Source organism: Balaenoptera acutorostrata, chromosome 10, assembly GCF_949987535.1.
Source record: "Balaenoptera acutorostrata chromosome 10, mBalAcu1.1, whole genome shotgun sequence".
NCBI lineage: Eukaryota > Metazoa > Chordata > Mammalia > Artiodactyla > Balaenopteridae > Balaenoptera > Balaenoptera acutorostrata.
In genome coordinates, this window is record NC_080073.1 from 73,321,497 (window position 1) to 73,338,567 (window position 17,071).

General features: G+C 40.9%; 1 protein-coding gene across 1 annotated transcript in view; it reads left to right on the plus strand.

Moving 5' to 3' along the window:
• The window catches only part of LOC103012311 (adenylate cyclase type 10-like), a 39,271-nt gene that overhangs the window by 20,376 nt on the left and 1,824 nt on the right, over positions 1–17,071 (plus strand). Inside the window, exons 16-29 of the mRNA XM_007197890.2 lie at positions 1,128–1,399; positions 1,923–2,062; positions 2,745–2,870; positions 5,074–5,343; positions 6,200–6,529; positions 8,735–8,798; positions 9,978–10,197; positions 10,539–10,664; positions 12,979–13,151; positions 13,705–13,861; positions 15,260–15,464; positions 15,554–15,650; positions 16,103–16,221; positions 16,502–16,619. Of these exons, the coding sequence (XP_007197952.2) occupies positions 1,128–1,399; positions 1,923–2,062; positions 2,745–2,870; positions 5,074–5,343; positions 6,200–6,529; positions 8,735–8,798; positions 9,978–10,197; positions 10,539–10,664; positions 12,979–13,151; positions 13,705–13,861; positions 15,260–15,464; positions 15,554–15,650; positions 16,103–16,221; positions 16,502–16,619 (2,417 nt within the window). The remainder of the gene's footprint in view (positions 1–1,127; positions 1,400–1,922; positions 2,063–2,744; positions 2,871–5,073; positions 5,344–6,199; positions 6,530–8,734; positions 8,799–9,977; positions 10,198–10,538; positions 10,665–12,978; positions 13,152–13,704; positions 13,862–15,259; positions 15,465–15,553; positions 15,651–16,102; positions 16,222–16,501; positions 16,620–17,071) is intronic.

The following is a 17,071-nucleotide window of genomic DNA, read 5'->3' on the forward strand; positions in this document are numbered from 1 at the left end:
AATAACTCAGATGGAGAAAGACAAATACCATATAATTTCACTCATATGTGGAATATTAGTAAATAAATAATCAAACAGGGACTTCCCTGGTGGTCCAGTGGTTAAGACTTTGCCTTCCAATGCAGGGGGTGCAGGTTTCCCTGGTCAGGGAGCTAAGATCCCACATGCCTCATGGCCAAAAAACCAAAACATAAAACAAGTAATATTGTAACAAATTCAATAAAGACTTAAAAAAAGAAGGTCCACATCAAAAAAAAAAAAAAAAAATTCAAACAAACCAAACAAAAACAAACACATAGATACAGAGAACTAAGTATTGGTTACCAGAGGGGATGGGGGGTGGGGGGAGGGCAAAATGGGTAAAGGGGGTCAACTGTATGGTGATGGATGGAAACTATACCTTTGATGGTATAATGTAATGTATACAGAAGTTGAAATATAATATTGTACACATAAAAAGTATATAATATTATAAACCAATTTTTTAAATCCTGAGTAAAAAGAGAAATAATGAGACTTGTTATACAGTACCATTTACATAAAAACAATTTACATGGCAAAACAACAATGCACATTTTATAAGAGCATAATACAAGCAGAAGGTAATATGATAAACACATTGGCATGGTTACCTGTGGCACTGAGGAATGGAATGGGAGTAGGGAATGTGGATAAAAGAGAATACATTTTTTTTAACGTCTACATGAGTAGGCATTATAATTGGTAGCTTTAGCTAGCACTCCCAGGTAATTCTGATGTGCAGCCTGGTTTGGAAATTACTGGTTTAAAACTGTGAATTCCCACACAGTTTGAATCTTTTGCTAAAATGAAATATTTGAAAGCTTCAAGTTTGATTTGGAGAATATTTTGATGCTTATTTCATATTTCAGAGTATTTTCTTGTTCAAAGAAACTCAGTACATTTCTTTAGGAATTAGATATATAGGCTGTATTTTATATTTATAAAGTAAAATATTACCTGGACTAAGAATACATTTCACTCTGAAAATCCCAGCCTTTGTTGACATTTTATTTAAATTGTTGATGGGAAATTCATGGTAGATTTGAAAATCAGATGACTTCATTTCTAATCAGAGCTTGTCATTGTTTCTTTACTGTTATTTCCAGGCAATGAGGGAAACACCACTGATTTTCCTCATTGATGAGGCCCAGTATATGGATGCAGCCTCCTGGGAGTTTTTGGGAACTTTGCTCTCCAGTGTGCCCATCATCATGGTGATGACATTGACCCCTACCTTCACCCTGTGTGGCTGGGCCCAGCACTTCCTGCAGAGCCCTCAGGCTATCTTTGTGCCCATTTCGAAGTTGGCAACGACCTCACTGTTGAGAATGGCATGTTGGAAACTGGGGGTGGTGAGCATCCCCCAAGAGCTGCAGATGTGAGTGGCTAGGACTAGCTGGGTACTTCATTAAGGGAGGAGCCAGTGCCATAATATAAGAGAGGGCTCAGGTCTCACACCGGAGTTGGGGGAGAGAATAGCATTAGAAACCATGATGAGGCCCAAAACTGGATTTAAAAGTAGACAATCTCCTAGTAACCCAGTAAAGGGCTGTCTCCCTGGGCTCTTCACCCAGGTTTTCACAGGACAGTTAGGACTTGGATGGCTTACTTAATAGGTCCATTATGTGTGGTCAGGCCAATTTCTGCCAGACCCTTTAGCAAGGGGATGTTAGTTCCTTTTAATATCAACAGAAGCAAAATAGTTGAGAGAAAAGTTACTGCCAAAACCAATCAGAAACATTTTTGTACATTTCTGTGCTGCTGCTTCCCTCTGTTAGTGTATATCATCAAGAACTGACTTTAACAAAAGAAGAAATATTCCTCAGTATGAAATACCCTTACACTTGGCTCTCTTCAAGTGGGCATCTTTAGTCAGCAATCCCCTGCTTACCTCTCTACAGCTACCTTCTCCGCAGGTGCTTTGGAAACCCCCTTTACTGTGAGGTCTTATGCCAGGACCTTCTCTCTAAGAACATATTGCTCTTTCATGACCTCCAAAAGGAGGAGGAGGAGGAGAACAGCAAGTGGGAAACCCTCTCAGGTAAGCTGAGCTTCCCAGGGTTCTACCCTGATCCCACTGCTGGAGTTCATTCTTGAACATGACATCACCTGGTCCTAATTAGGCATGTGCCTCTTCCCTGCTGACATCATAAGCAAGATTAGGCCTTCCTGGCTAAGTGTACTATACAAATAATATGCAGCTGTGTTGAAAACACTAAATACCTGCCTCAGATAAAGTAATTGAGTCAATCTACTTTAGTTCCTTTTTGAGCAGCCTAGGAGGCGGGGATAGGAAAATAGGATTTATAAACATCAGAGAGGATTGATAAACATGACAGTCTAATAGAGAATTGCACATTACTGATGAGAAAGATGACTTGACTGTTTGAATGGGGGAGGGGAGAAGGGAAGAAGAAAGAGATAGAAATATGTGTAAATCTAGAAAGGCATCCTAGAGCTGTGATGTAATAGAAGAGAGGGCTATTGGAAGGTAAACAGGAAGAGTGAGAATGTTAGGCACCGTGTGTTACAGAAAATGTTGTTCGTTTTTAAGAGAAAATGAGAGAACAGGCAGGATGGGTGGGGTAAACCACTTTAAACGTGTATGCTCCATTTATCTTAATCCTTTCAGTTTCTTGACTAAATTTTTGTGTTTTTGTGCCTTTAAAACTACAGTCACTGAGCATGGTGTTTTCCTCAGTCATAGTCTTCTTTGTCTACAGCCAATGCCATGAAATCCACAATGTATAGTATTTCTCCTGCCAGCTCTGAAGACCAGGAACTTTATGTCTGCACAGTCAAGGATGATGTGAACTTGGATACAGTGCTTCTTCCACCGTTATTAAAAGGCAGGTCCCTTGAAGACCTCAAGTGAATCAATTACAGGTGTCATTGCACTTAGTAATTTGGTGGGTGATTGAGTATAGATCCCTCATTATCATGCTAGCTAATTTCTTCAAAAAAGAAACCTGCCTTCCAGAAATAAATTCTGGCACTGCCGGAAGAGTTCTTAAAGACTTGTAATGCTACTTGAGTAATGTTTTATGTAAGTTAGCCCACTGTTCTCTTTGAGGCTGACTGATAACTTGGGAAAGTTTTCTAGTTGTTTAATAAAAACTATGACCTGAGTTTCCCTTTGTGCATATTCCTGTGCTGGAGGAGACAATAAGCAAGGGAGATAATGCTGCTGAGATTTAGGAAAATCCATGGTGCTGGTGAAGAGACAGTATTAGGGACATAGCAGGGGTTTAATAAAAAGAGTGCAAAGTTTATAATGACTGATGAGATAAAGAATAAAGTCATCAGAATTGGGTAGGCATAATTAGACAGACGGTGTTCTTTTTAGAGCTGAGGAGGGTTTTTTTAATGTTCTGTTCGAATGTTTGGTGGCCAGGGTACTTTACTAAACCTTCTTGAGGAATGTTATGATGGATAAGCATGCCTTCAAGTCAGGCATGGTCTTACTGAGAATATGACACACATGTGAAACAACAGTACAGACACATTGGTAATTAAGAGCCAGGGCTCTGGCATCAGAAAAACCTGGATACCATTGCTTCCTCCACTTAGTAGCTGTGAAATGTTAGATAAACTTATCTAAGCCTTAGTCTTCTCATCACTCAAATGAGGATAATGATAGCCCCTACCTCATGGGGGTAGTTGAAGATTAAATGAAATAAATCATGGTATATAATAAATAGTCAATGACTGTTAGCTATTATAAGCTGTTCACTCTGGTGGTTTTAGGTCCACCTGGACAGTTCATATTCCTACAACTGTGATAGGCCACACTTGGCGTTGGCTTTACTAACTTAGAAGTGTACAGGTCAGGAAACACAGCACTGTAGCAGAACAGCAGCAAGTGGTTTTCTTCAGTGGGGGTCCTCACAGCAGTACCCACTGCTATTCTCTGGAGCCTCAAGGAATAGCTTACATGTGATGGGATGAGACCATGATGGATGGGTGCTTAGATGCCCCATTTCCCAACAAGGAACTGGTATCTCTTATAATAGTCCTGTGGGCATAGTTTCTAGGCACTGTGACCTGTTACAAGAATTACTGCACTCAAGGAACCCCAAAGCTGTAGCTTACCACCAGGTATTTGTAGCTTATTCAGTTTTCCTAGTCCAAATTCAGTTTCCAATCAGGGATCACTCTTTGCATAAGCAGTGTTACCTGGTAACTCAGCTGACATTCTAATTTTATAAGGATCCTAGGAAACAGCTAGAAAGTTAACCCAAGATCAGTATTGTCCACAGGGAAGAAAAAAGGATTTAACTCATAAGCTAAAATGAACAGTCCAGTCAGCAAGGCCTTGGTCTAAATGAAAGGCCAAAGCTACATGGTAAAAGGCCATGTAAGTTATAAAAGTATTTAAGAAGGGGACTGACATGACTATATTTGTACTTTAGGTGTACAGTTCTACCACTAGTTAATGTGTTATTGAGATAAGAATGAGAGGAAATTGGAGATGTTCAAAACAAGATAGTGTAGCGATCCAGGTGAAAATGACTGCTTATACTAAAATTGTTTAGGAGGAAATATATTCAAGAACATTTAGAAAGAGAATGAGTGGGTGACAAGTTGGTTGTGAGGGAGAGGGTAAAGTTTAGATTTATTCCAAGATTTTGGGCTTGGTGACTTACTGGTTCAATACCAACTGCTTTAATATATGGGTCAGAATATGGAGAGATTTACTAAAATGCTTGGAGTTAAGATCTTTATACTAATTAGAGTTCTGGGACCAGGAAGCCCAGCCTCCATGTTTAGTTGAAAGTAAGAAGAAAATGGATCTGCCAGTAAAAGGTTTTGGTGACCATGAGGAACAATTTCAGTGTTGTGCTGAAAACCTGATTGTTGGTTGAATAATGAATGGGGAATGGAGACAAAAGAGGACATGGAGATAAGGCTCTTTCAAGAGATTTGGCTGAGTAGAGAACAGATGGACAAAAAAGCAAGCCCTTTTTTTTTTTTTTGAATGAACAGATTATTAACACAGTGTATTCTATGTTTGTAGAAAGCCAGTTCATTGCAGATTTTTTTTTTCTTCAGAAATAGCAGTGAACCAACTGGATCAACTGAGCCCAGGGGAACAGTTGCTGGTTAAGTGTGCTGCAGTCATTGGTCACTCCTTCCACATAGATCTGCTGCAGCACCTCCTGCCTGGCTGGGGTAAAAATAAACTACTTCAGGTACTGAGGGCTCTTGTGGATATAAATGTGCTCCGCTGGTGCAGCAAGAGCCAAGACCTTCCTGCTGAGCCAATATTAATGCCTTCCTCTATCAAGATTATTGAACAAACCAAAGAGGAGAGAAAGTCAGGTGAGGAAGAGCTGCTCCCTTGTTCTCAGGACTGAATAGAGAGCTTTGGGTGAGGGTATCTGTGTTCAGAAAGAATATCAATATCATATATCATGGGCCTCAGTCTCTTAAAGCTTATGTCTAAGAGATTGGGGAAATTAATTATTTTAATCATGGAAGAGCCATGGTTATAGTGAATGAATAGCCTGTATTTTTCAGAATTGTCTTAATTTCAAGAATTCCAGCTCCATGTTAACCCCATGTGTTAAGTATTTGTATTTTGATTTTTGGTTCAGAAAATATTGCCATAGTCTTTTATTGGCTTCTTGGGATAAATAATAAGAAAATAAGATAAACTGTTTCTAATTTTAGAAATTCACAAGGACGTTAAACACATGTGATATTGAAACAGATATGAACAAAGCAAGATATAAATTAAATAGCTGCAATCTCATATTCTCCACAAAAAAGAATAAAATTGTGACATAGGCTACCCAAAGCATATATAATCCACAAACAATTTCCCTTTGACTTCGAAATATGTTTGGACCATATATTTGAGCAGAGCCTTCCTGATTATTTGATGTTTATAATAATTTGTAGTAAAAAAGCTCAATTTAGGAGGAAAAACTAAGAAATCTATCCAATGTAGTTCTCTACCACTAATCATTTCTTCCCTGTTGTACTTTATACTAGATATGGTCAATATCACTCTCAGATTGGTATAAAATTCTTTATACAAAGGAAGCCATAATACCAAATAGGAATTATAAATGAAATTTTCTTATACACTAGCAGCATGTGCTTGGGAGTTTGCTACCTGGTAGCATAAAAGAACCTTAAGGGAGACTCTCATTTAGATTTTCCTATATTTCAGATGCTGGCTCTCCTCTCAGGCTACAAGAGGAACTATCCCTACCTCAAACCGAGGTGCTAGAATTTGGAGTGCCTCTATTGCAGGAAGCGGCTTGGGAGCTGTGGCCCAAGGCACAACAGACAGCCCTACACCTTGAATGTGCCTGGTTTCTTCGAGATTTGGCCTGCCGCTGTGGGAGTTGTCACGGGGGGGATTTTGTCCCCTTCCACCGTTTTGCCATCTGTTCTACTAAGAGCTCCAGTGGGACCTCCCGATTCTGTAGCTACAAAGATACTGGCTCGATACTAACACAAGTGATCACAGACAAATTGCAGCTGCCTTCTCCCCAAGGTAAATCTAGGGGGCAGAAAGAGGACACGTGGGCAGCACTACTCTTTATTCGTGTACTTGGAGCTCTTTATTCAAAAGGTGAAATCAGACTAAAAGAGAAAAATAGGTGGAGAGAGCCATTTCTCACTGAAGTACCAGAAATAAGAAAAGTGTGATCTCAGAGTTAAAAGGAACTTTAGAGATTATTCTTGGTTTGGTTGGCAATCTTGGGCAAGTTACATAACCTCAGTTAATTGAGGAAAATAACAATACACACTTCATAGTGTTGTTGTGAGGATTAAATGAGTTAAAATATATAATGTGCTTTCAATAGTGCCAGGCACATGATTAGTGCTCAATACATTTTAGTTATTGTTTTTATTATTATAATTATTCAGCTCAGTACACATATATGGAGCCCTTATGTGTATCAGATGCTGCAGTTAGGTGTTAATAATACAAAATGAAATTATCAGTTTTTGGGGGGTGATACAGACATATAAATAGAGAATTCCGATATGGCATGATAAAGATGATGAAAACGGACTACATAGGAGTTGGGGTACCTAGAGAAGGGGCCATTAGCCCAGCCTGAGAAATGAGTAAGATAAGACTCTCCCTTGAGTGAGATTTGAGGGATAAGTAGGAGTTAGCTACTTAAAGAAGCTTGGATTAGTGGATAGATGTTCCCCAAAGCCAATAGCCCTCTACCACCTCCCAGATAAGAGTTCACCCTCGGGAATTCCCTGTGGTCCAGTGCTTAGGACTCCATGATTTCACTGCTGAGGGCCAAGAGTTCACCCTCTTTGTTTTACCATCTTCAGTTAGCTTACCTTGTAGGACATCCCATTTCATTCTCAGTAGCTGTTAGAAAGCTTCTTTCATCAAGGTGAACTCTACCTTCCTGCAGCTTTTTCACTCATTTTTCAGAGTTGTGCCTTCATTCATATTTGAAGACAGCTGTCAAGACCCAGGCAAATCTTCTCTTTTTCTACTTTGATAAAAGAGAAGTTGGTGTTGGTGTTGGCAGGGGAGAGGGATATGGGAGAGATGGTGAATCGGTGGTAGTAAAAGACTAAAATGAAGATGTTGATCTATGATCGTACCTCTTCTGGCCATAACATTCTTATGACTCTATGAAGGTGGACCAGTAACTTGGAGAAATTGGTCACTGGCTGATGAGCTCTACAGTCATTTGCACTTTTGTAATTTCTGAGGGGAAAGAGGAAAGTAGTAAATGTCCTGGTTGGTATTATGAAGAAATCACACTATCATTCATATTTCCTATATGGCCTTTTGTTTTTGAGAGGTCACTGTCAGCTGTAGATTCGACAGCCTGGTCAGTCCAGCTGTGAGAGAGGCCCAAGACCTTTCCAGCACAGCCGAACCCTGAGGAGGCTTCTCAGACCCAGGGCTGTTGTGCATGACCATGCAGAACAGAGGGTGCTGTTCACATGGGCTATGATATGGTGATGCCCTGACAATTGTGCATTGCAGTAGTGCTGCCAAATTCCAGTTTCCTTAGTTACCTTAGCCTTACTTTACCTTACCTTAGGTGACAGCATTAAATAATCAGAGAGCCAGTCCTTTTACTTAACGCAAGTCCTCCCTATAATTATTCTCTTAGACTCCTTTTCAGTCCCACCACCTGTGCTCCTGAGCCCAAATAGGTAACATCCCCACATCATTCCCAGTCTTTGCTTTTTGGTCAGAAGACAGCTGCAGAGGAAAAGGCAAATCTAGAGGATAAAGGTTATTTAAGGCCACCCAGGTAAAGCTGGAAACCTCTGCTGGTCATTGTGACTCTGGTGGGATGTGTGCCCTCATGATTTTCTTCACTAGGTCTTAGGATCTGTGGTTTGCTCCCATCTAGTCGTAAATCTGATCTAGATATATTCTTGGATTTCTACTATTAGAATTAGTCATCAAACCAGATGGACACATTCTTTATTCATTTCTTTTGCAAACAGAATTAGGAATTGGTTTGGGAAGTTTGAGAATGAAAGGAGTTACTATTTGAATCACAAATAGTTGCATTTAAGGAAAAAATTAGCACCCTAATCTTGTGTGTAAGGCTAATTTTAAACCTAAACTTATCATTTTTATAATGGGGGAGGCAATTAGGTCATGAACTAAGCTGCAGTGGAAAGGTAGTCAGGAATTTTAAATATTCTCAGTTAATACAAATATGGGTAATTAAAGATAATCATCTCTTTCTCCCTACAGACAGTTTTCAGTTCCAGACAAAATCACCCAGAAGTCAGGAGGCCTTCACAAGGGAACACTGCAGGTAGATGGAGATGCTGAGAGTGGGCGTGGAGGAGGCCAGGAAGTGAGACACAGATAACCATTAAACTAGGGCACTCACCTTACCTGCAGACAAGGAAGGCATCTGACCACCCAGGAGTAGTGACTCTTGTACTCAGCCCAAAATTCAAGTTAACAGAGAATCAGAAAGGCAATTTTTGATTGTTTGTAGGGAAATTATTTTTTAGTGATTAAGAAAAACTTTATTTAATAACTCTCAAATGTATTGTACATGTAGCAGATTTTTTTCAGCTATAAATTTGCCTTCTCAATTACTTTTGAGCCCAGATGATATTAAAATGATTTTACATTTCATAACCATGTACCTCCTGGCTTTCCAATGCCTATCTTATCAATTTTACATGTTCCTACCTTGAATTCACCAGCCACTCTCGAGTTTCCTATTATATTTATCCAACCTGATTTCCTTCAGTTTTCAAACAAAAATCTATATTCTACGTGAATCACCCCCACACTTATTGTGTCTCTGCTCACACAGTTCTGCTTTTTAAAAATACTCAGTGACATCCACATCCTTCCACTTAACAGAATGTTCACCATCCTTCAAAGCCCTCCTCAGTTCCCACTTTTTTCGATCATTCTATCTCAGAAAGATCAGACCTCTTTTGGACTCGTGGTGCCTGTAGAAAGTGCATTGGACTAGTAGTCAGAAAGGTGAACTCTAGTTTTGGTTCTACTCAGCTGTGAGGTCATACATAAGTCACTTAACCTCTCTGAGCTTCAATTTCCTCATCTGTAAAAGGGAGGTAATTTTTGCCTACCTGAATGGCAGGGTTATTGTAGGATAAGGTGGTGGTGTTGTATAAAATAATATTCAAATATGCCATGATGGAGTTCAAATGTGCTAATAGATAAAGGTATTATTACTTACTGCTTTGTATCATTTTTATGTTTTCATGTAACAGTGTTAGTTTACTCTTCAGGTGTGGTCGTTTTCTTTAGTTTGTGAGGTACTTTGGCTTTGCCATTATAGACCCTGACTTTCAAAACCTTATGGAGCGATGGAGGAGAAAGATAGACATAGAATTAATGAATTATAAAGGAAAGCTTCCTGGACAAAGTGGCTTTGAGACCTGGTAATGCCTCAGCAAGAGTGGCTACTGTGTGGTCACTCTCAGCTCTGCATCTTCTCTCCACAAAGAACAGAGGAGGAGTTCCTGGATCAAGTGAACAGGAAACTGGCTCAGACCAGCCCCGAGAAAGACATGTTGACCACGAAGCCCTGCCACTGTAAGGAAGTCCTGAAGTTAGTGCTGTCACCTCTCACCCAGCACTGCCTGGTCATTGGAGAAACCACTTGTGCGTTTTATTACCTGCTGGAGGCTGCCGCTGCCTCCTTGGACCTGTCAGATAATTACATGGTGAGCAAGCTCTGCTCTCTGCCCCTGAGCTGAGCCCTATGACTAGGGGAATTTGATAGGGATTTCTTACCATCCAGTAACTTGCAATGAAAAGTGGAGGAAAGTGGGAGAGAGAAAGGAGCTGTAATGGGTCTAGGAGAAAATATGAAGTGGGAGTGAAGGAGCACCATGTGCTGCCAGCCCTGCCCCAACTCCTGCACACACAGTCCAGCTCCCCATTTCTAACTAAATCCTGCCCCAGTTCAAATTCATCATAACCTTGATCTAGCCCTCGCCCCAGTCACACGCTTAGCAACATCCAAATCCTAATCCAGTTTCTCCATCCCTTGTCTTGTTTGGAGGCCTTCCTTTATTTGAGGAAGGCAAGCAGCCTTCTGGGCCAACCCTCAGCATTCTCGTTTTTTAAAAAGCACAAGGTGAAGATCTGTCAGTTTGAGGAGGCCACTTTCTGCTGTCTTCAGTCAGAGGTGAGGGCAGGGGGTAACCTTGAAGTTTGGGTTGTTTCTCCTTGAGGAATATCCTGTTATTTCCTTTAAAATCTCTTTTTTTGTGTGCAATTATAAATGTGATTCAAATTCAAAACAGAAATACATGTAGAAAGTCAAAGAGCGCTTACTAATCCCATGTCACCCCCAGCATAGTTAATAATTGGTGTGAATTCCACCAGCTATACACACATAGTCATATCATTATTGGTTTCCATTATTTTTAAAATAGAATCATAATTCTACATTGTCTTTTTTCTACATCTGGCTTTTATTCTTAAAAATACAGATTGAACATATTTGCATATTGGCATACAGCCAATCATAGTTACAGGTGCCAAGTACTACGTTATATCCATATATCACATTTACATAACCATTCCATTCTTCATGTACATTTAGGTTGTCTCTAATTTGGGGTTATTATAAACATTTCTACAGTGAATATTTTTGTAAATATCTCTTTATTCCCTTGTGAGAGTGTTTCTGTAAGAGAAATTTCCAGAGGTGGAAATGCTAAGGCAGACAATATGAATGATTTTACAATTAATAAATATAATGCCAAATTGTCCACTACAGTATTATATGAATTCGAGTTTTTCTCACTTCTTCACATCCTTACCAACATCAGATATTATAAGTCTTCTTTAAATGTTTATTGGTCATTTATTTCTGTGAATTGCCTGTCATGTCCTTTGCTCACTGGAGTGTATATAAACTAATTCAGGGGGATGCAGGGGTGAACAAAATGGGTGAAGGTAAGTCAAAAGGTGTAAATTCTGGGGATGTGATATACAGCATGTGACGGTAGTTAACAATACTGTATTGTATATTTGAAAGTTACTAAGAGAGTAGACCTTAAAAGTTCTCGTCATAAGAAAAAAAATTGTAACTATATGTGGTGATGGATGTTAATCAAACTTACTGTAGTGATCATTTTCCAGTATATACATATATTGAATCATTATGTTATACACCTAAAACTAATACAATGTTGTATGTCAGTTATCCCTCAATTAAAAAAATCATCACATTGTACACCTTAAAGTTACACGGTGTTATATGTCAAATATATCTCAATAAAGCTAGAAGGAAAAAAAGAACATACATTTCAAAGTCTCTCCCCGCAACCCTACCACTGAGCCACTGTGTCCTCTCTTTATGTATTCTACCAGAGGGGCTCAGCATACATAAATGTATATAATCTTTCCCCTTCCTTTGTTATATACAAATAGGAGCTCTCTATACTCCATTCCACATCTTGTTTTAAAAATAAATAAATAAATATACCTTGTAGATCATTGTATATCATTTATAACAAATTTCCCCAGGGAATGAGATTTGTATATCAAATAGAAACTCTGGGGAAAGCATGCCATGAGACATTCCATTTTCAAAGGACAAATAGGGGTAAACTTACTTATTCTGTATGAATAACTCATAACAGCAATTTCCCCCAGCCTCATTACTGTTAAATCCAACAGAACAAAATGTGTTGGAATGATTATTTATCAGTTTATAAATGATGACTTCATAAAACCATGGGGGATGTTTTGTTAGAGAGCCGAGCTTTAAAATAAAATAAATAAATAAATAAAAACTAGTTTCAATGTGAACCTTAAGATAACCTTGGTTAGGAGAGTAAACCTAATGTGTATAATGCCTTTGAACACCAAAGGGAATGTTAAGAGTTGTCCAAGGTATTGCATTATTTGTGTTTCAACCAAAAGGTCTTTGGAGCAAAGTTAAATAATTATTTCTTTCCCTTTATAAGAAAGAATTATTGTGCAGTCTTCCTAAGATTGTTCAGAAATTACCATAGACTTTATCATGTTCTTGGAGGATTTAGCCACAGAACATGCAGGTATATGATAACCTCAAGGTAGTTCCTCAGATCCTACCCTCAAATGCACTATGGTGGTACAACTTGTTTATGAAGAGGGATACGGGATTTGGTGATATCTCAGATGCTTTCCATGGCATCTGAAGCATCTCAGTCTCTGCCCAAATGATAACCCCATCTGAATCTAGGAGCATCACTTTCTAAATCATAGCCTTCCTCTACTACTCACTGACAAATGTGTGGGAGATGAGAAAGGAGAGTGCTTTCTCCGTAATTCTGTTTTCTCACTCCTTTACTTGGCTCGTGGCCAGGCTCTGCTCCAACTCAGCTCACTCTAGCACTTCAAGGGCCCCAAGTACACATTCCAAAATAAAAGCCAGTGTTACATCTAGAACCTTGTCCTTAATATTCTTCCCACATTTACATTACTGTTTCTCATTTTACCGTCTCCAGGTCTGTTTCAACATGGGACAGATCACCTTGGCCAAAAAATTGGCTAGGCAAGCCCTTCGTCTGCTGAAAAGGAATTTCCCTTGGACCTGGTTTGGTGTCATTTTCCAAACATTCCTAGAGAAATGCTGGCGTTCCTGTTCCCTGAGCCAACCCCCAGACAATCCTAGTGAGAAGTGAGAAGCCTAGCCAACTTGTCCTGTTTCCATTTAGGGCCACAGAGAACTAAACTACGACCCAGCCTGGAGTTTTGCCTATTTGACTATAAAGACTGCTCTTTTTACAGCCAATTCATTGTAGCTGAATGAGGACTTCTTTTGTTTTTGGAGTATGGTATTATCCTGTGTCTTTCAAATAAAGATACATATATGTGTATTGTGTGTACACATACACATATATGGCAATTTAATATCAATATTATTTCTCTGATATATATACACATAATACTAAATTGCTACCTGGTTATTGAGCTATAATAATGTATAGGAAATGTATTCAACCAAAAGAGCAATTCAAAGAATGAAACCTTTTTTAAAAAATCTCTTTGAAAACTTTTTCTCTGGTCGAGAGGGATGAATTTAAAAGGCATATTGGGTTAGAAGTAGTGGGATCCCAGGAACCTTTCTGAGTCTGAAAGTCTGGGTGAGTAGACTCAGATTTCTTGTGGGGAAGGATAGCGGACACTGGTGAAGAATAAGGGCACACTAACCACCCTTTGTTTCACACCAGTAAGAAGAAGCTGGCAATCCTGCAGCAGCAGGTGCAATGCCTCTCCCTGCTCTGGCAGCTCTACAACCTGGAGGCCACAGCCAGCAGCCACAGGTTTGCCTACCTGGCCGCTCTTATGCAGGAGAATTCAGCCAAGGAGTCTGCCAGTGAAGCCCAGGTAAGCCAGCCCTTGGTTTACCTCTGTCCTCACGCAGAAACCTAAAATGCTAGGAGGGGAGACCCTGCCAAGTCCCTGGTTAAGTGTGGTTCCACAGTAACCCAGACCTAGCGGGACACCACTGATTTGGGTTTGAGCAGGGTCCTCAATTTGCAGTTTATAGATGGGCTTCCAGGTACGAAGCTATCTGTGAACTCTCTGAAATGAATGTTGATTTGTGTGTGTGTTCAAAAGAGCATTTGGGGAGTGATAGGAAGTAGGGAGGGGATCATAGCTTTCATCAGATTCTCAAAGAAGCCAGTGGTCTAAAAAAAGGATCAGAATTGCTGACTTAGGAAAAAAGAAGAAAGGGAAATATGTCTTCCTAATTTTAGTGTCCATCTGTCTATATCTCTCTTTTATCCATTTGTTCAACAAATATTTGACGAACACCTATTCTGTGCCAGGCACTGATCTTGGTTCCAGGGAAACAGGTAAGTGAAATATGTCGTATGTTAGGTGATAATAAATACAATGAAGAAAAATTACGTGAAGACCAGAGGACATGGAGTTCTGGGAACTGGCTGCAGGGTGGGGGGTAGGGATGCAATTTTAATAAGACGGTAGGGAAAGCCTTACTGAGCAGGTGGCATGTGGGCAACTATCTGAAGGAGATGAGAAAGTAAGCCACATGGCTATCTGGGAGAAGGGTGAAGAGGAAGAGGGCATAGCGAATGCACAAGGCACGCCCTCTGTGTTTGAGGAACAGTGAGGAGGGCAGTGTGACTAGAGGGGAGGGAGGAGAGGTGGAAGAGCCAGGAGATGAGTCAGTCTAGGGAGGGGGATGGGAGATGGTGCAGGCCTTGTAGGCCACTGTAGGGGTTTTGGCTTTTACTCTAAAGAAGGTGGGAAGCTGTTAGTGGCTTCTTAGAAGTGGAGTAACCAAGTCTGCTTATATTTTAATAAGATTACTCTATTGGAAACCTAACGAACACAGTGTTTCAAGAGTGTCATCAATGATGTCAAATGTGCACGCAACTGATAACAGAGATCTAGGCAGCAGTTCTGAAGAGTTCTAAGGGGCAAGAATCAGAGGACTTAATTAGGGAAAACATAGAAGAGGTGCAGTTTGGCCAGCGTTTTGAAGGGGAAAGTCTTGGATTGGGGAGAAACAAGAGGCGCAGGTGGAGAAAGTGGTTTGTTTCAAGAACAGGCAGTGAGAATGATCAAATTAGAAGTGTAGGGGTGAGAAGGAGTGTGTTTTCATAGCTGGAGTTGAGGTGAGTGGTGGGGCCCCCAGGAGTGCTGACTGAGTGAGCAGCAAAGCACGCAGGGGGCTCTTATGCAGGAAAGGGACGAGATGGAGATGCAGCCTGACTGTACAGTCAGAATATTTACCCCATGTTTGTTGCCCTGCAGGTTGTCTCTACCTACGTGGCCCTCTCCCAGTTCTCCCAGAACATGGGTGACAAGGAGAAGTGGCTGCATTGTGAGCAGATGGCCATTCAGAAGAACAGCCTATGTTGGTTCTCCAGGGAGGGATTGTTGGCCACAGCCCAGCTCATGCAGGCCTTGGCCTACACCAAGCTCTGCCTCGGCCATCTTGACTTCTCCATCAGGCTGGGTAATGGGGCCTGACGCTGGTGGGCCTAGGGCTTTTAGAGAGGCCAGGTTCACCTCTAGACCTCACATGATGCTCTTTAACCTCCTTAGGTTTTCAAGCTCGTGAGATATGCAGACACCTCAAGAAACCAGCTCTGGAGAATCTGGTTCTCTCAGTTCTCTTCAGATCTGCATTTCTGAAGAAAAAGTATTAAGATCATTTTCTGTCCTTTGTATTTGTTGCCTTAGAAGGGAGGGTGTGATCTTCCAGAGAAGCTTAGAGTGGAGAGGGAGAAACTGTTCCCTCTCCACAGCCAGGACTGTCTCTTCTCTAGTCACTCCAGGAAGCATTGTCTTAAGTTTGAGGGGTCAGGAGTAGAAATGCGGAGTCTGAGCTACCAGATATTCTTTTTTTCCCCCATTTTTCTGCAGGGAGGTAGGTAATTGATCAAGACCCTGGAAATTATCCCAGAGTCATTTTCCCACTTCCGTTGCCTTAGAGACAGGTCTGATCCCAGGCACAGATGCTCTCTATATAAATAGAGTTATGGAGAGGAGATTTAGGGGATATTAGGCTGCTTTGAAGGTGTAAGATCCCCTCCTCTCCTATACTGTCCTCCCCATTCTCTAGCTGGTCCCAGTGGCTCTGTTTCTCGGCAGATTTGATCTGTGTGTCCATGTGCTGGAGAGTCAGTGGGCGCTCATTGCCCAGGGTCATGATGTCCTTGGCCTGGCCTGCTTCTATTCTGCTTGCTTAGATCTGCTGCTCTATGGAAAAGGTAAATTTGTGCCGGGCTCTGCTGTACTCCTGAGGGATTGAGACCTCAGGTGGGGTCCTGGGTTTGGAACATAGGCAGTCATGAGCCTGTCCCTCAGGCATGGCCTCTGCTCCTGGCTTCTGGTTCCTTAAGGTCTAGGAACCACGTTGTGATTCAGGGATGTCTGCCTTTCAGGGATGTCTGCCTTTCAGGTGCTGTCTCCTCCCCTGTACCACACACCTTCTATACCACTTCCTACATGGACAACTTATACTAACTTGGTTACTTTCTCTGTCCACAGGATGGCTGTGTCGTCCCTTTGGGGAATGTCTGCATTTCATTCAACATTATGAGCACAGCTGCATTCTAAATTCTCAGAGCAATGTCATGCTGGGGGTCCACTCCTCTCTGGCCATGTGGTAATGTGGGGTACCAACGTGTTACTCAGGGCTGTGGGAAAGGGTAGAAATTTGAAGACACCATGAACTCATTTAAACTATTGCCTTTTGCCCTCCCAGGCAGGACTGTTCCACATCTCCAACCCACTTCTTTGTTTTTGGGTTTTTTAAATAAATTTATTTATTTTATTTATTTATTTTTGGCTGTGTTGGGTCTTCGTTGCTGCGCGGGGGCTTTCTCTAGTTGCAGCGAGTGGGGGCTACTCTTCATTGCAGTGTGTGGGATTCTCATTGCGGCGGCTTCTCTCATCCAACCCACTTCTAAAGACCATTCACCTCCCATTTACCCCCCATCTTATTTGTAGGGTTCTTCTTGTCCCTTAACAGGTTTGGGCTTATAGATTAAGGGTTTGGTTTAGAGTTACATTTAAGTGCAAGATAACCCATGGCAAGGCTGAATATCATTGGTTTCC